At 40.4% G+C, this 22,219-nt stretch overlaps 1 protein-coding gene across 1 annotated transcript in view; it reads left to right on the top strand.

The window, feature by feature from the left end:
- The window catches only part of LOC136863206 (lipase member H-A), a 286,766-nt gene that overhangs the window by 190,760 nt on the left and 73,787 nt on the right, over positions 1 to 22,219 (top strand). The window contains exon 4 of the mRNA XM_067139572.2: positions 1,237 to 1,367. Within this exon, the coding sequence (XP_066995673.1) occupies positions 1,237 to 1,367 (131 nt within the window). The remainder of the gene's footprint in view (positions 1 to 1,236; positions 1,368 to 22,219) is intronic.

The raw sequence follows: 22,219 nt of genomic DNA, 5'->3' as shown, positions 1-22,219 counted from the left end.
GCAGGAACGTCTCACTGAACCAAGGCGATTCGCCAACTCCACGGGACTGAAATTCAATCATGAGCTCGACTAGTTGGCATCTTCCATAATCTGTAGGTAAAGCTAGGTCCACAGTATGGTGCCATTCTGGAGGAGTCATTTTTGAACAACCATTTCTGTAGCTGGTAGATGGCTGCTGTTGCTTACTACTGAAAAGTACTGAAATAATTGCTCTTTCCGATCGAAATGAATTCGCCACCCTTTTGGATCGCTGTGCAACAATGGCAGTGAAGTAGTATTTTTACACTGCTCGGGTAAAGAGGAGTGAGGTAGGCCTAACTTCTGTAAAAATTCCAAAATCAATGGTGGAGGGAAGCGTGTTAATTGAACTAAAATGGAATGAAAATTAATGTTCCTGTTATTCGGAATTCATGTACAACTGGAGGTTCTTTGGCTATGACAACAGTGTTGACAGTCACGTAATACTACAAGCTTCTTTGCTTTTCACTATAGTCAAAGTAACTGACGGAATTATCCAGCTCCTCAGCTGAATAATCCGTGTATTGGCTTTCGGTTCAGAGGAATACGGGTTTTATTTCTGCCCAGGCCGAGGGTTTCAATCGCGTCTAATTAACTCCTCTGGTTCAGAGGCTGGGTGTTTGTGTTCGTCTTAATACTCATCTTCATTTACATACAACACATCACACTACAAACTACCACTCACACACAATCAATAGTGAATAAATCATTTCACATTAGGTTGGTGTCAGGAAAGGCATCTGAAAGTAAATGTGGCCTTGATTCATATATAATAGCGACCGTGAGTAGTTGGGTGAAGGCTAGGAAGAAGAAGAACCGACTGCTACGAAAGGTCAAAACTTGACGGCATTTTTCAGACCTTCGGAACTCTTCCAATCTATTTTCCCTTCCAACGAAAAATAAGTGGAACGGCAGCATACAGTCTTGAGACTGTTCGCCGCTACTCAGATTTTTTTCTTGGAAAAGGCCCCGCAGAGACCCGACAGTACTCAGTGTGGAGGTCGAGTTCTCTATATTGGGCATGAATGGAACATGCCTACATTCAAAGAGTACCTGTGAAATGTTAACAACATACTCCGGATAACTGCAGTGGTGACATCATATTCTGATGGGTAGTTTGAAATTTCTTCCCATTGTTCCACTACATTTTTGTCCCGAGTATTCTTCAGCTTTTATTAGTATTAATGAGAGGGATTCATTTACTTATTTGTTTTTCAGATCGAACCCAAGTGATGGCGTACTTGTGGATGTGGATGAGGTGCCGCCGATTTTCAACACTTCTCACCCTACTAAGGTACTCATTCATGGCTACAACTCTGGTATGGAAGTACTCTTCGACATCCGTGACGGTAAGTTGACACACAAATACTGGATAGCAAGGAACTTTTCTCCTGGATCCTCCCCATCTATTTAGCCATTTAGACAAACAAAATAATGTTAGCACAATAAAATTGTTCACACCAAAGACTTTGGAATCCGTCCTTCACCTTACATCCACTCAATGGGCCACTGTTGACTACGCTCAGCCTTTCTCATTAATGGCAGTGAATGCGGCACATTTACCAAAGCTATTCGAAGAAATTTCTGGGGTTGTAGGACAAAGCTAGTGGTCAACATTTGATCTGCAGGGTAAGTCACATCAACATTAGGCAGCATGAATTACTCCAGAACTTCAGCATATTCCTCAGATTTTTCCTTTATCTGTAGCAAATCTCTCAACCATAGCCAGCGCATTTTTACCTCTCATTTGTCCGACTCGTTGGCTGAATGGTCAGCCTTCGGTTCAGAGAGTCCCGGGTTCGATTCCTGGCTGGGTCGTGGATTTTAACCTTCATTGGTTAATTCCAGTGGCTCGGGGGCTGGGTATTTGTGCTGTCCCCAACATCCCTGCAACTCACACACCACACATAACACTACCCTCCACCACAATAACACGCAGTTACCTACCCATGGCAGATGCCGCCCACCCTCATCGGAGTGTCTGCCTTACAAGGGATGCACCCAGCTACAAATGGCCGCACGAAATTATTATTATTACGTCTCATTTGCCATTGCACTTCTCAGGAATGTCTTCATTCTATTTAATGGAGATAAATGCCTTTCTCTTTCCACAGTAGTCATTGGTATTGTTATAGCATTATTTTAAAAATAGCACATTTGAAAATACAAGTCAGTGAACTGCTACCCTTTTCACTTACATCAATCGGTAAACCTCTAAGCATGTCACCGTACTTGGAAGTGGTTACAACAGCGGAGCCTTCCGAGACTGGATTAGCATGCTAGGGTTGAGAGAACTTGTCGAGATCTCCTCCGGGATGAACCCTTCTGTTTCTCCATGGAGGTAGCCATGTTTTAGCTAGAAAGTGGATTTCAGTGTGTCAGCATATGGTTGGCTCAGATAGTGAGGATATGAACCATGGAGTTCTTCCTCCTTCCAGGTATGCTGCAGTTGTTTTCTGTTGGTGAATTTTGGTGGAGGATTTGACATGCTTTTAAGATTGAGTGGATTAAACTTATCATCATTTCAAAGACAGCTGTGAATAGATTTTGATCTCCCTTTGAATGGAAGTATTGAACCCTTTCTGGCCTGGATGCCATTGCTCTCCTCAAGCATTTCTTGCTTCATTCTAACGACCTCTGTCTGATTATTCTTCATCTGTACTATTACGTTCTTGACGCTAGCCAAACGATCGCTGAATTCGGTAGACGATTCGCTAAACGCCTTGATGGTTTCCGTCCTGACTGCCGTTATTTTCGCTTTATCACCAGCGATGTCGCCCACAACATGATTAATTGTAGAATTTGCGGTCTGCACCCAGTTTTCTTGTGCCGCCACTGTATCTGCGAGCTTAGCCTCAACCTGTTCGATACGCTCAACTGCCCCGCTGATCGTACTTTCCAACTTACTGCTCCGCTCAAAGACTTCGGTTAATTTTTTATCCAGTTCCTGTGCATTCTTATTGCAGCCATCCTGTACCCTTTTTACCTGATCTGATAACTCAGCACATTGCTCCTGCAAAATTATCTGATTCTCCTCGCGATTTCTATCCATCCTCACGCTCCTTATTCACCACCGTATTCAATTCCAGCAATAGTTTATTTCTGTCCTCGCGATCCTTATTCATCATAGTATTCAATTCCTCCAACTGTTTATTTCTGTCCTCGCGATCCTTATTCATCACCGTATTCAATTCCTTCAACTGTTTATTTCTGTTCTAGCGATCCTTCTCCATTTCCACCTTCCTATTCTCACGATACTTCTCCATTTGCTCCTTCCTCCTTCCTATCCTCACGATCCTTCTCCATTTGCGCCCTCATCACCTCAGCCACCAAAGTCCTCATGGCTTCTATATCCATTGAAATAGTAGAATAAACTGGGCCCACTTTAACTCGAACTCAGCACTAAAATCATCTCGTCAAATACATAATCATTCGTAATTTTAAATCCAGCTTCGGAAATTTCTCCATATTATTATATCAAAATAAACTTTAAAACTTTCTATAAGCTGCCTATTATTGCAATATATATTTCACCAAGGACATACCTAATTTTAACCCGTCACCCGAAATTTAGAAATTTATAATTATAGCTCCTAATTAAATTTTTAGTGCCGGCTGTATTCTCGGATTCATTGGGCTCGAATTTATTTGGCATCACAATTGAATAATGCTAGTAAGTTAAGTCATCCTTCCAGTGCTGAGGTTGATACAACAAGAACAAAGGTTAATATCATCTCAAACTATCTGCACATGAACCTAGTTTACTGCCATTTTGAAAAGATATAAGTTATGAGGTCTACCATTCTCTACCACGAATGTCCAAAATGCCTTTATATTTTCTAATATTGTTATTGAGGTTAATTTCAGCCAGACCTTGTGACTACTAACCATGAATAAATCCACTTGAAGGTTCTACATATTCACCCTTAAACTCATCATTGAGAAAATCATTTCGCTGTTTCCCAGGATTTAACCATATCCTAAATTAGTTAGGTTAGTCTTCTAACATGAGTGACCGTCACGGCTATTGTCCATTTAACTGGACCAGCAACCGTGTTTCATTTGCCTTCTGTATATATTAAAAGTTAAATTAAATTTGTCATTTCTTCTAAAATACTGGTCTAAATATTAGCATCCCATAATATGAGCTAAAGTAGCGCTCCTTTAATATTTGGCCAGTCCAAAAATTCCAATATGGCATTGCCATTATTTTGCGCCCATATTGCAAATGTCAAAGAATAGGAAATGCCGAAAATGCCTGTGAAAATCCTGTGAAAATGCCAGAAATGCCTGTAAAATTGCCAAACACGTTGGGCGCCACGTTGGCCTGGGATACGAAGCCACCACGATAGCAAAGTTCAAATATCCTTGACAACAGATGTGGCAACGCCCAAGGCCTGTGCAGGACTCGAACATACACTTCTCAGCACCCTTGATCTTGACTACTAGATCTTCCGGGGTGGTTTGTCCGAATCTGGAAATTTATATCTAGCTTACAGGCTTAAGGTTGTGGAGGAAAACTCAGGATGCTCTATACTATGGGAAATGAAAGTCTTCCAATATGAACAAACTTAAATTTAATCTCCTTGGCAAGGAATATAAAACTCCAAATAAGATAATATACCGTACATGTTTATATAAGTATTTAAGACCATACTTCGGAGTAGGTGTCTCTCCGAAATACAAAACATTAACCCCAAAATTCTCACATGACGAGATGAATTTTAAGTGTTATTTTTAATTGTATAAACGCATCCACATTATAAGATCTAATGAATTACTGCAATTACGAATGCGTCAGCGAACCCTAAATGACATTCCCTTCGACACTGGGAACTAAGTTACAACTAAACAAGGAAAACACTTGAAGCTGTTTAAGTGGTCAATGCCCCCTTACCATTAACACACAAAAACAATGAAACGAAATTACACACATAATAGAATGGTCCACTACTTGGGACAGAGAATTGCGAACCCAGCATCATTACGTGACTAAAGTCAGAATTTACTCATAATGAATAATCAACTCACAGGTATAAACAATACAGAAACACAAAGAAAGCAAATTAAAAGTACAAAGTCAATCAGTGGTTGTATGAACATATCTCTCCAGGTCAAAGAAAACACGGGAGAATTCATGTTGTTTGTGCCGGGATTTGAATCATGGATCTTGTGCTATCGTAGCTGCTTGCTGAAAGAAAAACCCGAACTTTTTATTTACGATAAGGGGTTCCTATCACCTACATTAATTAATTAATTACCTGGGTCTACGGCCGAACAATTTCCTGGTATATGAAACAAGCATAACACAGTTACATCTCCCTTGTGACAGTAAAATACGATCTTGGTCAAGAGTCTGTCTTTACCCTAGCACGGTTCTTGTCTCAGAAAGCCATACATTTCATACTGACAGCCGGAACAGATGGGAAGCCACGCACACTTAGCCCCTATGGTCTTCATTCATTCATAAGTCCCCTTTAAAAATCTCAACTCTGCATGCTTTAAACTTCTCATTCGACTGAAAACAAATCACACACGCTTTAAACTTCATACAGAAATGTCCTTACCAATAACCTTTTGGTAGGACAAATTAGCCACAAATTTATATAACTAGATCGTTAAAAGGGGCCTTCACGCTATTGAATTCATACTGACACAGAGTCAAGAAATACAGACCGGGATTCATGACCTGAGCACGCCGAGGAATAACAAGGAAACAACACGCGTACACTCAATGATCAGTCATATAATATACATATATATATAATTAAGAAGTGATATAATGGATGCAGAAATATTCTCCCGGAACTGGAGTGTGTATCGTAGAGATAGGATAGGAATGGTAGGAGGGGGAGTATTCATTCTGGTGAAAGAAGAATTTGTAAGCTACGAAAAAGTTAAGGATTAAAAACATGAAATTCTGACTGTAAGGCTCATCTCTAAAGATAATAGGCAACTTGATGTCTTTGGAGTGTACAGACCGGGAAAGTGTAGTGCTGATGATGATTCAGAATTATTTTATAAGATAATCAGCTACGTTGGAAATTATGTGGAAAGGAATGTGACAGTAGCAGGTCATCTCAACTTACCAAATGTCAATTGGGAAGGTAATGCGAACGACAGGAAGCATGCACAACAAATGGCAAATAAGTTAATATGGGAAGGGCAGCTGATTCAGAAAGTCATGGAACCAACTAGAGGGAAGAATATTTTGGATGTGGTGCTGATAAACCCAGATGAGCTCTATAGAGAAACCGAAGTAAAAAATGGTATTAGTGATCACGAAGCTGTTTTTGTCGTAGCTAAAAATAAATGTGAAAGAAAGAACGTATTAAAATTAGGACTATTAGGCAGTACCATAAGGCTGACAAAACAGGCATGAGGGAATTTTTAAAAAGTAACTATGATCGCTGGAAAATGGTAAATAAAAATGTAAACAGACTCTGGGATTGGTTTAAAGCAATTGTTGAGGAATGTGAATATAGGTTTGTACCTTTAAAGGTGGTAAGGAATGGTAAAGATACACTATATTATAACAGAGAAGTAAAGAGATTAAGAAGGAGGTGCAGGTTGGAACGTAATAGAGTTAGAAATGGTTGTGGAAGTAAGAAGAAATTGAAGGAACTTACTAGGAAATTGAATCTAACAAAGAAGTCAGCTAAGGATAACATGATGGCAAGCATAATTGGCGGTCATACAAATTTTAGTGAAAAATGGAAGAGTATGTATAGGTATTTTAAGGCAGAAACAGGTTCAAAGAAGGACATTCCAGGAATCATTAATGAACAAGGGGAGTGTGTATGCGAGGATCTTCAAAAGGCAGAAATATTCAGTCTGCAGTATGTAAAGGTTGTTGGTTACTAGGATAATGTCCAGATAGGGGAGATGAGTAATACTAAAGAAGTATTAAAATTTACCTATGATGAAAATGACATTTACAGTAAGATACAAAAGTTGAAAACTAGAAAAACAGCTGGAATTGATAAGATTTCTGGGGATATACTAAAGGCAATGGGTTGGGATATAGTACCATATCTGAATTACTTATTTGATTATTGTTTGGTTGAAGGATCTATACCAAATGAATGGAGAGTTGCTCTAGTAGCCTCTGTGTATAAAGGAAAGGGTGATAGACATAAAGCTGAAAATTACAGGCCAGTCAGTTTTACAGGCATTGCATGTTAGCTTTGGGAAAATATTCTTTCTGATTATATTAGACATGTTTGCGAAATTAATAACTGGTTTGACAGAAGGCAGTTTGGATTTAGGAAAGGTTATTCCACTAAAGCTCAGCTTATAGGATTTCAGCAAGATATAGCAGGTATCCTGGATTCAGGAGGCCAAATGGTCTGTATTGTGATTGACCTGTCTAAGGCATTTGATAGGGTAGATCATGGAAGACTACTGGCAAAAATGAGTGCTATTGGACTAGAAAAAAGAGTGACTGAATGGGTTGCTATATTTTTAGAAAATAGAACTCAGAGAATTAGAGTATGCGAAGCTTTATCTGACCCTGTAATAATTAAGAGGGGAATTTCTCAAGGCAGTATTATTGGACCTTTATGTTTTCTTACATATATCAATGATACATGTAAAGAAGTGGAATCAGAGATAAGGCTGTTCGCAGATGAATTTATTCTGTACAGAGTAATAAATAAGTTACAAGATAGTGAGCAGCTACAAGATGATCCCGATAGTGTTGTGAGATGGAGGGTGGTATGATGATAAATGGGTTTAAAAGCCAGGTTGTGAGTTTCACAAATAGGAAAAGTCCTCTCAGTTTTAATTACTGCATTGATGGTTTGAAAGTTCCTTCTGGGGATCATCGTAAGTACCTTCGTGTCAATATAAGAAAATACCAATATAATGGTCCGTTATTGGACATTATAAATTTTCCAGCTAACTCATTCTTGGTTGCCTGCGTTTCGCCCTCGTGTGCTAAGTTAGGTTCGTCAGTTGGGACTTAGCACACCACCCAAGACGCAAGGCTAGTGCATACCATGGAGGCCACTGCATAGGCTACTTGAAGCCACCAGCAGTGCCAATGCACTATGAGAGCTATGTCTCATTTTCAAAAATTGATGCCTGCCTGGCCATCAAATGATGTTAATACCAATATAATGGTCCGTTATTGGACATTATAAATTTTCCAGCTAACTCATTCTTGGTTGCCTGCGTTTCGCCCTCGTGTGCTAAGTTAGGCTCGTCAGTTGGGACTTAGCACACCACCCAAGACGCAAGGCTAGTGCATACCATGGAGGCCACTGCATAGGCCATCAAATGGCCAGGCAGGCAGGCATCAATTTTTGAAAATGAGACATAGCTCTCATAGTGCATTGGCACTGCTGGTGGCTTCAAGTAGCCTATGCAGTGGCCTCCATGGTATGCACTAGCCTTGCGTCTTGGGTGGTGTGCTAAGTCCCAACTGACGAGCCTAACTTAGCACACGAGGGCGAAACGCAGGCAACCAAGAATGAGTTAGCTGGAAAATTTATAATGTCCAATAACGGACCATTATATTGGTATTAACATCATTTGATGGCCAGGCAGGCATCAATTTTTGAAAATGAGACATAGCTCTCATAGTGCATTGGCACTGCTGGTGGCTTCAAGTAGCCTATGCAGTGGCCTCCATGGTATGCACTAGCCTTGCGTCTTGGGTGGTGTGCTAAGTCCCAACTGACGAGCCTAACTTAGCACACGAGGGCGAAACGCAGGCAACCAAGAATGAGTTAGCTGGAAAATTTATAATGTCCAATAACGGACCATTATATTGGTATTATAAATTTACTCATTTGGGACAAATATTTTAGGTTCCCTATGGGAATCAACATCTACATCAATATAAGAAAAGACCTTCATTGAGGTAATCACGTAAATATGGTTGTTAATAAAGGGTACAAATATCTGCACATGGTTATGAGGGTATTTAGGGGTTGTAGTAAGGATGTAAAGGAGAGGGCATATAAGTCTCTGGTAAGACCCCAACTAGAGTATGGTTCCAGCATATGGGAACCTCATCAGGATTACCTGATTCAAGAACTGGAAAAAAATCCAAAGAAAAGCAGCTGGATTTGTTCTGGGTGATTTCCGACAAAAGAGTAGCGTTACAAGAATGTTGCACAGTTTGGGCTGGGAAGACTTGGGAGAAAGGAGATGAGCTGCTCGATTAAGTGGTATGTTCCGAGCTGTCAGTGCAGAGATGGCGTGGGACGACATTAGTAGACAAATAAGTTTGAGTGGTGTCTTTAAAAGTAGGAAAGTTCACAACATAAAGATAAAGTTGGAATTCAAGAGGACAAATTGGGGCAAATATTCTTTTATAGGAAGGGGAGTTAGGGATTGGAATAATTTACCAAGGGAAATGTTCAATAATTTTCCAATTTCTTTGCGATCATTTAAGAAAGGGCCAGGAAAACAACAGATAGGGAATCTGCTACCTGGGCGACTGCTCTAAATGCAGATCAGTAGTGATTGATTGATATATTTCTTTCAAATGCAGGGGAGTAGAGGAATTAATATAAAATGCTTCCTTACGGAAAACTCTATCTAAATGGAGGTCGTGGATTCGAGTCCCAGTGTCTACAGCAAATCTGTAGTCATGGAGCTTATGCTACAAACTACTATTACTCGACATTTAAAAATATATCGAGTGGATTTCTGCTTTAAAAACGTGCATTAATTATACTCTATGTCCGACTCGTTGGCTGAACGGTCAGCGTACTGGCCTTTGGTTCAGAGGGTCGCGGGTTCGATTCCGGCCGGGTCGGGGATTTTAACCTAATTGGTTAATTCCAATGGCACGGGGGCTGGGTGTATGTGTTGTCTTCATCATCATTTCATCCTCATCACGACGCGCAGGTCGCCTACGGGAGACAAATCGAAAGACCTGCACCTGGCGAGCCGAACCCGTCCTGGGATATCCCGGCACTAAGATCCATACATTTCATTATACTCTATATACATGCAATGACTATAGGCCTACAATTATATTCCATCACCCTAATCTTTAACCTAATGCACTCACAAAATAAATCTAAAAATATCTATTCTGAAGCTGTAGATCTGATCCGTTCCCAAAATGAATTACACGATCACTGTGAACTAATGATTGAAGTGGAGTAATTACAACGACCTCCTCATAATTTCTTGCAAATTTAACTACTGTACATTAACTCACTCAAAAAGCTCCCTATGCTAAACCCATAGGTATAATAAGAATGCATTCTAATCTAAAATTGAACTATTTACACGCTACGCATTCATAATTACTAATAATGGGTTTCTGCACTTATCTGAATACTTCGATGGGGCCTTCCGCTCGAGCCTCGGGCAGGCCCATCCTGAGAATACTTTAAACCTCCATATCAGCGACGTTCATCATTGGTATACCAGGGGTTCAGAACTGAGTAGCTGTTTCCTGGAACATGGTTGGTATCTCGTTCTCCACGGAATACAGCTGTTGCACCCACACAGAATATTAGCCACTCGTTCATTTAATGTTACAATCACACTTTATGGTGATCTCAGGGCTACGGTCACACACGGAATTTACGCCCGATTATATATTAAATAATAATCACAAACCGTTTTAAAAGTTACAGAAATTATTCTATATTTGTTCGCTCTCAAACACATACAGTAGTGAATTGTTTTCTGAATACGACCTTATATATCTCAAATCATCCCCGCAGAAAGGAACTGATTCTGGCGACGAGTGACGTTGAGGGAGCCCCGTGACTATTTCCCGACGGAATTGGAAAGCGCCTTATTTGTTTAAGACTGGCACAAGACGGCTGACCATAGACTCCTCCCAGAGAGAATATCAATCTATTCCATTGATATTACGAATATCAGTGAAACAGTGCGCTCGGGAGGTAGCTAAATAATTCCATGAATCTTGACTGTATGCAGAAACGAATCCGGTCGTAAACTTTCTTGCAATTATCCAAAGCATCATCCCTGCCTTTGAAGCAATTGCGGGAATCCCCGTGACAAGCCATGTGTTCTGTGTATCGCGTGGGGAAGCTTTCTTTATGTGATAGAATCTCAGCTGCGTAATTTAAATTCCTCGGGATATTTATATTACCCCTTCCGGTCAATCTTTCTTCTTAATTCCGAACAGGCATGTGGTGTCATTAGTTATTCTAATTATAGTGTAAGTCGAGGTGCAAACTTAATCTCACCCCACATTTTCGTCCCGTTAGGTTGGCTCTCCACATAAAATTTCTTTTTTTTTTTTTTGCTAGGGGCTTTACGTCGCACCGACACAGATAGGTCTTATGGCGACGATGGGATAGGAAAGACTTAGGAGTTGGAAGGAAGCGGCCGTGGCCTTAATTAAGGTACAGCCCCAGCATTTGCCTGGTGTGAAAATGGGAAACCACGGAAAACCATTTTCAGGGCTGCCGATAGTGGGAATCGAACCTACTATCTCCCGGATGCAAGCTCACAGCCGCACGCCTCTACGCGCACGGCCAACTCGCCCGGTCATAAAATTTCTGTGCGGAATGTTGGCTATCCGTGATTTTTGCCCCCACAGTATTATCACGTTGTACGCGATCAGGACCTGCCCTCCTCTGTTTCCGTCGCACAGTTATCACTGTCGCACTTGCTCGTTTTGTGGAAATTTCCATGGGTTCAGTGTTCACGTGTCCCCCTCTCGGATCCGAGCGCGCCAAATACAGAACATGTTTAATAACATTTTGAATATATGTGCCTGGGTCATTAATTCCTGGCTCTGATACGGCACAGTATCTTTATGAGTTTTCTGTCTGATTGTGGCATACCTTCCTGAGGTTGAGTATTCCTCTTCCTCCATTTAGATTTGGCAAGTTCATTCACTCAATTACAGAATTAGGATAAGGCGTTCTGTTTGTTTTAAAACATGTCCTCATTTGTTTCGCACAGTCTACTAAATTTGTTTCAGACCATTTAATGATACCAAATGAGCAGATGGGAACAGGAATTGCAAAATATTTTATTGTCTTTACTTTGTTTCCTATATTTAGGAATGGTTTTAAAATGGCTGTGGCTCCCTCAAGGAAAGCAGTCTTAAGTTTCTTTGATGGTTGAGTGACCGATCATTTTACGTTGATGAAATCCCAAGTACTTGTGAAATTCTCCTGTTTCATGATCTTTAATTTTTTCCTTTTCAGAGATCTTAAAGTTTCAAGTTTTCCTTGTTTCATATTAACCGCTCTGCATTTCTCCATTCTGAACTGCATATGTATACCATTCGAGAATCCCTTTCCTATGGCCAGAAACTGGGTATGTTCCTCATTGCTAGTAGCATACAGCTTAAAATCATCCATGTAGTGGAGGTGACTTAATTTGTGGTTTGTTTCAGAATTCGTTTTGTTGTAGCCATCGCCTGTATTATTGAGTGCTCGGCTCAGTGGGTTAGGAGCTAGACAAAACAGCAAGGGAGTGAGGGAGTCACCTTGGAATATTTCTCTCCTGATATTGATTTCCCTCATTTGGATTTGCTGTCCAAGTCAGAGTCATACTGCCCATTTTGACATTGCTGACTGCAGGTAATTAACATTTGCTGATATGCTTTGTACATTATGGGGACTTTCACGAGGTAATCATGTGGCACTGAATTGAAGGCCTTCTTATGGTAAGTATAGGACTGTAGAGATTTTTCTTTTTGTGGGTGGCCTGGGCAACTACCACACTGTCAATTACCAGTTGGAATTTGAACCCTCTGAAGTTCTTGTAGTAGCCGTTTCGTTCTTTTCTCATGATTCCAGTGTTTAGGCAGTGATTGTAGATTGTGGTGGCAAATGTAGATGTGAGTTTCTTGAACAGAGTGGGCAGTCAGTGGTTGGTCTCTACTTGGAGGTTTTACTGGTATATTCATCCTTAGGCAGCAAATAGGTATCAGATGTCTTTATGTTGTAGCCATTGCCTGTATTATTGAGTGTTCGGTTCATTGGGTTAAGAGGTAGACAAAACAGCAGGGGACTACGGGAGTCACCTTGGAGTATTCTTTTCCTGATGTTGATTCCCCTTGTTTATAATTGCCTTCCAAGTCAGAGTCATGTTGTTCATTTCGACATTACTGATGCATCGTCTGGTTTTCAAGGAGATGTTCGTGACGGCATAGGACTTGATGTGTGCTTATGAGGACTTCATACCAGTAACTATGCACTCCGTCTGGACCTGGTGATTTCCAGCCGCTATTTTTTGAAGGATCTCTTTCAAGTCCTTGGGTGTTATTCTCACACATGGCATTTCATTACAGGTCTGGGATCTCATTTTCTCATTAACCAGCCAAGAAGTATCCCTCTGTTAATTTTTAGGATTTTCCGAGACGCTAGACCAAAATGATTGAACTTTGCAACGGCTTGGAACTTTATATTCTGTTCCTTTACTTTCTGTCGGGAGAGATCTATAGAATGATTTATTGTTTGTCTGGTAGATCCTGTTAACCTGCCAACTCCTCCTGCTTTCTCTATATACTTGCAGTCTACTAGAGAGCACTTTCAGCACTTTTATTGAGTCACATTGACAGTGGTGAACTGTTCTGTGAACAGCATTGAAAAGGATAATTATGTTGTGTGTTCATCGTTTTTTCAGTTACCATCGGTTTTAAGAGACACCAGAGTGCTGGAATTTTCCCATCAAATTGGGTTCCTCTATTTGCCAGTAGATCTACTGCCATATGCCACTCATATCTAAGTACTTCCAAATGCCCATTGACTCCATCAGGATTCGATTTCACACCTTTAGAAAACAAGACAACCACCTAACTAACTCCATTACACAGTCGGTCCTTATCGCTCATAAAGTAACTGTTGTTGTTTGAGTCATCAGTCCATTGACTGTGCTGATGCAGCTCTCCATGCCATCCTATCATGTGCTAACATTTTAATTTCTACGTAACTGCTGCATCCTACATCTGCTCTAATCTGTTTGTCATATTCATACCTTGGTATACCCCTACAATTCTTACTGCCTACATATCCCTAAAACAACTGGACAAGCCCTGGGTGTCTTAGGATGTGTCCTATAATTCTATCTCTTCTTCTGGTCAAAGTTAGTCAAATCGATCTCCTATCAACAATACGATTCAGAATCCCTCCATTCGTGATTCGATCTTTCCATCTCACCTTCAGTATTCTTCTGTAACACCACATTTCAAAAGCTTCTATCCTCTTTCTTTCTGGGGTAGTTGTCGTCCATGTTTCACCTCCATACAATGCCACACTCCGGACGAAAGTGTTCAAAACATCTATCTAATTCCTATATGAATATTCGAAATTAGCAATTATTTTTCTTAATCCTGGACAGGTGGCGCTCATTGTTGCAAAATGAGAGGCGGCGTGGTGTACTTTCTGACCACTATGATTGAACTAGCTTTAATAACAATATTACTACTTGTTATTCATCATATATTGATGTATTAGATTTATTAACCCAAGAGAATGACATTTTATCAAAAATAAATGCATAGGCCTATATCCAATAATAATTAGCTTCACAGCATATAAATTAAAAACTTGTCATGCTCAGGAATAATTTTTATTAAACACATTATCTTGCATAATTCAGTTATCAGGCTTAGATTCTGCTAACTACGTAATAACATTCCTGCAGCATATCCCTGGGTGGTGGGGAAGGATCCATCCAAAATAATTACGGTACGCTACTGGAAATTATCCTCTTCGTGACAGTCCATACCTTGGTAAGTTATTCGTTCGCGAGTATAATTTCCCCTGAATTTTTAATTTTCGAGGTTTTTGCAGTTTACAATGAATTGTAACATATCATTCGTGAAAAAAATGCTCGAATCTTCTTCAGGCAATTCTTGCTGCAAGTTTCACTCACGGTAAATGAGTGACAATGTTGTGAATTCGAGTATATGAGTTCTTAGTAGGAGGAACTTTTATCAAGTTTGTAACATCATTCTTTCCTGCTGTAGTCCGAAACCGTTGAGAATGAGGTAAATCATCATCACCAATATTTACTACTACTTCATTACCGCTCTGTCCCCTATCTGTTAGAGTCTACTACTTCTAATAAATTCATCTTCACTCTCACTAAAATTTCTTCTTCCCCCACAGACTGTAAAAGACATAACACCCTTGCCTCATACTTTTGATAAATCATTTCGGCGATAAGGGATTGACTGAATGAATTCCTAACATTATTACAAAATAAGTCTCTGGGTACAGTCAACACTGCTGCTGGTGTATTTCTGACGAACGGGACAGGTGGAGCGGTGTCTAACGAGACACTTCATTGCACACCGCTTGACAATAATCCCTCTTTCTCAGAATGAACACCCTTCACTGCAATTGCCACTGACCTCAGACAAAAGGCAAGGAATGTGGGGAGAGGTATGTGGCAGCCAAGGCCTCCAAGTTAAAAGAGCAATCGAACAAAATAAATTTGCGCCAGGCACAAAATACCCCGCGCCACCACTCCCAGGTTAAAAAAGGCCTTCTTTGCTTGTATTAGTCTGCATTTTATGTCCCCCTTAGTTCTGCCATTGTCACTTATTTTACTACCTAAGTAACAATATTCATCTATTTCCAAGACCTCATTTCCTAATTTAATATTTCCTGCATCACCTGACTTCGTACGACTGCACTCCATTACATTTTTTTACAATATGCTTTACGTCGCACCGACACAGTTGGGTCTTATGGCGACTATGGGAGAGTAAAGGGCTAGGAGTGGGAAGGAAGCGGCCGTTTCCCTGGTGTGAAAATGGGAAACCACGGAAAACTTTTGTTTTGGACTTATTATTTATTTTCGTCTTGTACTTCTTACCCAAGACTATATCCATACCATTCAGCAATTTCTCCAGATCTTCTGCAGTCTCAGATAAAACAACAATATCATCAGCAAATCTCAGGGTTTTGATTTCCTCTCTTTGGATTTTGATTCCCTTCCCAAATTCTTCTTTGATACCCATTACCGCCTATTCTATATAAACATTGAAGTGGAAAGGGACAAAATGCAACCTTGCCTCACTCCCTGTTGGATTGCTGTTTCTTTTTCAAAGCGCTCTATTCTTATCACTGAAGACTGATTTCTGATGATTCTTCGTTCTCGGTACTTGATCCCAATCACTTTCAGTATCTCAAAAGTTTGGTCCAATTAACATTATCAAGTGTCTGTTCAAGATCTACGAATGCCATGTATGTGGGCTTGTCCTTCTTAATTCGATCCTCTAAGATCAACGTAAAGTCAAGATTGCTTCACGTGTTCCGACATTTCTTCTGAAGCCAAATTGATCTTCTCCCAATTCAGTTTCAACTTGTCTTTCCATTCGTCTGTAAATAATACATCTTGAAATTTTGCAGGTGTGAGATACTAAACTAATGGTGCGGTAGTTTTTACACTTGTCAGCACCGGCTTTCTTGGAAATAGGTATAACAACAATCTGCCGAAAATCGGATAGCACTTCTCCTGTCTCATACATCTTACACACTAACTGGATTAACCTTGCCATGCTGGTTTCTCCTAAGGCAGTCAGTAATTCTGAGGGGATGTCATCAATTCCAGTAGCCTTTTTCCTATTTAGTTCTCTCAAAGCTCTGTCAAATTCTAACCTCAAAACTGAGTTTCCCATTTTAGCAGCATCAACAACCTCTTCTTGTTCCAGAACCTTATCATCTACTTCTTTACCTTGATACAGCTGTTGGATATGTTCCTGCCATCTTTCTGCCTTGTCTTTTTTCCCTAGAAGTGATTTTCCATCTGAGTTCATAATATTCATACACCTAGTTTTCCTTTCTCCAAAAGGCTCTTTGATTTTCCTGTATGCCACATCTACCTTTCCTAGGGCCATACAGCCTTCAACATCTTTGCACTTCTCCTTCAGCCATTCTTCCTTAGCTGTCCTGCACTTCCTACCCACTTCATTTGCCTGTATTCCTTTCCGCCCTCTTCATTTTTTGCATTCTTATACTTTCGTCTTTCATCAGTCAGGTCTGTTAACTCCTGAGTTATCCATTGATTCTTAGTTTATCTTTCCTTTCTTCTTAATACTTCTTCAGCAGCCCTAGAGACCTCATTCTTCAAGACTGTCCATTCTTTCTCTAATGTTTCCTTCAGCCTGTTCATATAGTCCTTGTGCAACAAGTTAACAGTCCCTCACACTCTTTTCTATCAGTTTGTTTAGATCCCATCTCCTTACATCCCTTCCTTTCTCCAATTTCTTCAACTTTCAGATGACATTTCATAACCAACAAATTGTGGTCAGTGTCCACGTCTGCTCCTTGGAAGTTTTGCAATCCAGCACCTGGTTTCTGACTCTTTTCCTAATCATAATGAAGTCTATTTGATACCATCCAGTGTCTCCAGGTCTCGTCCACGTATACAGCCGTCGTTTGTGGTGTTTAAACCAAGTATTAACAGGGACTAAATTATGATAGATGCAGAATTCAACCAGCCGACTTCCTCTTTCATTCCTTGGTCCCAATCCGAATTTTCCTACTGTATTACTTCCTCTTCCTTGGCTTACCACTCCATTCCATTCTCTCATCACAATCAGATGTCCGACTCATTGGTTGAATGGTCAGCGAATTGGCCTTCGGTTTAGAGGGACTCGGTTTGAATTCTCGGCCTGGTCGGGGAATTTAACCTTCATTGGTTAATTCCAGTGGCCCGGGGGCTCGGTGTTTTTGCTATCCCCAATATCCCTGCAACGCACACACCAAACATAACACTATCCTCCACCCCAGTAACACACAGTTGCCTACACATGGCAGATCCCGCCCACAGTCATTGGAGGGTCTGCCTTACAAGGGCTGCACTCGGCTACAAGTAGTCACACGATATTATTATTATTATTATTATTATTATTATTATTATTATTATTATTATTATTATTATTATTATTATTATTATTATCACAATTAGATTCTCGTCACCTTTTACATATTCCATTAAATCTTCCATCTCTTTATATATTCTTTCGATTTCTTCATCAACTGCTGAACTAGTAGGCATATAGACCTGCACTATTGTGATGGGCATTGGTTTGGTGTCTATCTTGACAACAATAATTATTTCACTATGCTGGTCATAGTAGATTAATTGCTGCCCTATTTTCTTACTCATTCTTAAACTAACACTTGCATTTCCCCTGTTGGATTTTGTGTTGATAATTCTGTAGTCACCTGACCAAAAATCCTGCTCTTCCTGCCAACGTACTTCACTTATACCAAGTAACTTAATCTAACTTTAGTCTATCCATCTCCCTTTTCAGATTCTCTAACCTACCACAATGATCCAAACTTCTAACATTCCACGCTCCGACTCGCAGAATACCAGTATCCATCTTTATGATGATTGCCTCCTCTCGCGTAGTCCCCACTCGGAGATTCGAATGGGGGACTATTTTACCTCCATAATACTTTACCTGGGAGGAAGCCATCATCAGTACATCATTAATACAGAGAGAGTTGCATGTCCTTGGGAGTTAGTTATGGCTGTCGTTTCCCATTGCTTTCAGTCGTGTACTGTAGCAGGGTATCGATACAGCTAAGCCATGCTGAGTATTACTAAAAGGCCATATCAGTAAATCATTTAGACTGCCACCCTTGCAACTTCCGAAAGGCTAATACACCCATTTCAAAGAACCATTAGTTATCCTAGTCTCTCGACAGATACCCATCCGATATGTTTGCGCCTGCAGCTCGGCTATCTGCTTCACTGGGCCACGCAAGCATCCCCACCGTGGCAAGGTCACATGGTTCGCAGGAAAGGCATAAAGTAACTATCAAAGGAAAATCAGAATATTCCAATCGTGATCTCAGATGCATTATAGACACAGGTAATACATTGAATAATACCGGCTGTGGTCAGTCTGAATTTGGTAGGGAGGGCGAACGCAGATACTTACCCAGTGCAGTACTACAACACTGAGGACGTAGAGAGACGTTCTCTTATTACATTAAGAAAACTCAGTCGGTATATTTAGCTGCAGCACCATTATCTTTTAGCCATACTCGCAGTCATCCCAGTCTGATGGCAAGCAGCTGTCACTGATTAGCACGCCAAATAATATGTGAAAATAAAGTGAGCCATTATGTGGTTTACATCTCCAAATTTAAAAAAAAATGTACCCTCATATAGTACAACATTCAAATCAAGTGGATAGGCATGGCGATTTCCGCCAGTAGGCAAGTCAAATTCTGTACAATGAAAAATGGCTATATATTTTAAACGATCTCATGAGTGCTAGAATTTTTCCTGAAAAGGGCTTCTTTAATACGCCAGTAAATCCAAATGGTGTCTCTTGCATTTAAACACAATCTAATGGTAACCGACTGTGCTAGGATTCGAGTGAAAATAATGTTATATGTTTAACATCAATTGTTACTGTTAACATTTTTAAGAGATTCCGATGAGTCAAAAATTTGCCCTCTATGAGTTCTTTCAGCTGCTGAATATTAAGGTCTACGATGTCTGTCAGTTCGTTGGGGGTTAACTCCCGTATTTTGAGTGGTTGAATAATTTTCTGAACTTTTGACCAGTTTTTAAATTCTTCTTCTTCTTCTTCTTCTTGTGCTGAGAGAGACATCCTAAATTTGGCCTGATGGTTTCCACTTTTTCCATGATTATTCTCATCCATGGAGGATCATTATTACAAACCCAGCTGGATCGAGTTTTCTAAAGCTCTCTCTTTAGTCCCAAGGATCTAACTACTACGACAACAAAGCAGTAAACAGTGCAATAGAGCTCTGCAATGGAGTACCATTCTTGGATGTTCTGAGGGAGCATGTGCACATTTAGATGTTCAAAGAGTTCTTTCAGTCAGAACATGGGGAGTAGATGTCTTGCTGTTGGGTCAGTATCTCTGAATTCAATCCATGCAGTCTAAAATTTGCACTCTAATTCGTGGAACTTCTGAGGAGTTCGCATACTTGTTTCGCTACCATGAAGGACACGTGGCACTTCTTGGTTCATTATTTGAAATTCATTGTCAACCTTTCCTCTGTAAAATTCTTTGACTGACTCGTGCTCAACAATATTCAGTATGGTGCTTGGGAGAAGGTTGCTTGTTACGGTTGCTCTTTTCCTGTTGAGCAGGTTTCGTTCTGTCACAGTGTTTCTAAGGTGTGATACAGTGCAGTGAACAACAGATGAAATCTTTCCCTATAACCTCTTTCCTCTTCTTGCACATTCCTAGATCGATAAAAACAATGCATTATATCTTCATTCATTTCTTTAGACCACTTAATCCATTGCCTTACTTTACCAGCATTAGTGGTCAGTTGCACATCTGCAGTTGAAACATGTATGGCTGGTACATTCGGTGGAGTTGTTGGGGGTACTGCTCAAACTCGCATCAGCTGTAGATTTTTTGGATCTTGCCTATTCAGCTATTGACCATTGTTGTCTCATCTGCTGTCACATCCAGCACCGGCTCCGCATGTGCCGTCGTATTCCCCAGGCAACTACCTTTCCTCCGAGGCTCTTGTGTTACTTCGTGTCTCCATATTTCAAGGGTGTGCCTTTTATAACCACAGCCATATCTCATATTTCACCTGCCTCTTACGTAGCACATAGACACTGTTAGCAGCTGCCTACTGCGTATCTGATACTGAAAGGGTGATTTTGTTTCAGGGTTTGCCTTCCACTTGAAAGGTTGCCTTCTCTTCAGTTAAAGAGTCCTGTCTACCCCGCCCTTTTAAGGTGCTATCCTCTGGGCCCGAAGGAACTGGGACTGCTGAGGGCAGGGGCACCACTTCCTGAGTTTGACTGCTCTTATGGGAGTCCCCTCCTGCCGCTACCCTTTATTATTATTATTATTATTATTATTATTATTATTATTATTATTATTATTATTATTATTATTATTATTATTATGGGATTTATTTAGAAATGCATGAGATAAATGCCTATTGAAAGGCGTAAGGAACTATTACATGACAACACCAACAGAATCACTTGATACACTATTTTATATCAGTCTCTATTTATGGGAAACCGCTTCACTCTTGCTTTCTTAGAGTTTTTATAATTTCCAGTACCTATTGGATATAGCACTCCCACACTTGGCCATTCTACATGTCATCTGACCTTAATGACTGGTACCCTTCCTGCCAAGGTTTCATGAATTCGGCACACGTGGATGTCTTCTTTGGACTCTCATGATCACCCTCTCGTAGGACATCGTAGGTGTTGTTGGGTTTCTTTTTAACTACTCTGTATGGACCTAGATATTTGATTTTCATTTTGATGCCTGGAACCACTTGAGTTCACTTTGCAGCCACCAAATCATCTATCCGATACGGACGTGCAGGTCGTTGATGTCGGTTGAAGTTTTCTCGATTCTCTCTTTGGATTTTCAGGATTTGACTCTTCGCTTGTTCTTGCAGGTGATCTCTGTGCTCCTCGAAGTTCTCTACCAGTTCTTTGCAAATGATTCATTTATTCTGATGTCGGTTTTATTGCGCATTCTAACTTCCGTCAGAAGCTCAAAGGGAGTCCTGTTGATGCTTCTTTGATATGATGAGTTTATGGCTCTTTGTACAGCCTCAACATACTTATACGACTTTGTCGGTTTCTCATCTGACATATTAGCCAAGATCGGTGTTACTATTGAATTAATCCTTTCTACTTGTCCGTTGGCACGCGGTAATCCAGTAGTTATCAGCTTATGTGAAATGTTCTCAGACTTACAATATTCTTCGAACTCCTTTGAAGTGAACGCTGATCCTCAATCAGAGATTATCTGCGCTGGATTCCCGAACACTGCCTTCTGTAACACTAACTCCAGAAGTTGTGGACTTCATAGGATAAAGCCATACAAACTTCGTAAATCCATCTATGACTGACAATATTTCTTTGTAACTCTTGTGTGTTGACTTCAGTGGTCCAAGATGATGAATGTGGTAGGTATATAAACGTAGACATTCCTTGAAAAGTGGGTGTAGTAATCCTTCTTGTTTGCCGACTTTTCGATTGATCAAAATGCATCTTACAAAATCGGCTACGACACGCTCTACCTTTCTATTGAGGTCTGGAATTTAAAACTCTTCGTTGACGGCGTCTTCAGTTCTTTTAACAGAGAAATGCGCCTTCTCGTGGGCGTTCTTGATAACCTCTTCTTGCATGCCGTTTGGTAAAACTAGCACTTCTAGACCTTCTCGGAGTATGAACAGCATATCATCTCGGATCTTGAAGTCCTTGTATGGTCGTTCTTTGAGTAATTCCCTAATAGCTTTGAGTC

The sequence above is a fragment of the Anabrus simplex genome, chromosome 2, assembly GCF_040414725.1.
Source record: "Anabrus simplex isolate iqAnaSimp1 chromosome 2, ASM4041472v1, whole genome shotgun sequence".
In the NCBI taxonomy this organism is placed as follows: Eukaryota; Metazoa; Arthropoda; class Insecta; order Orthoptera; family Tettigoniidae; genus Anabrus; species Anabrus simplex.
This window is presented reverse-complemented; position numbering and strand designations above follow the sequence as displayed.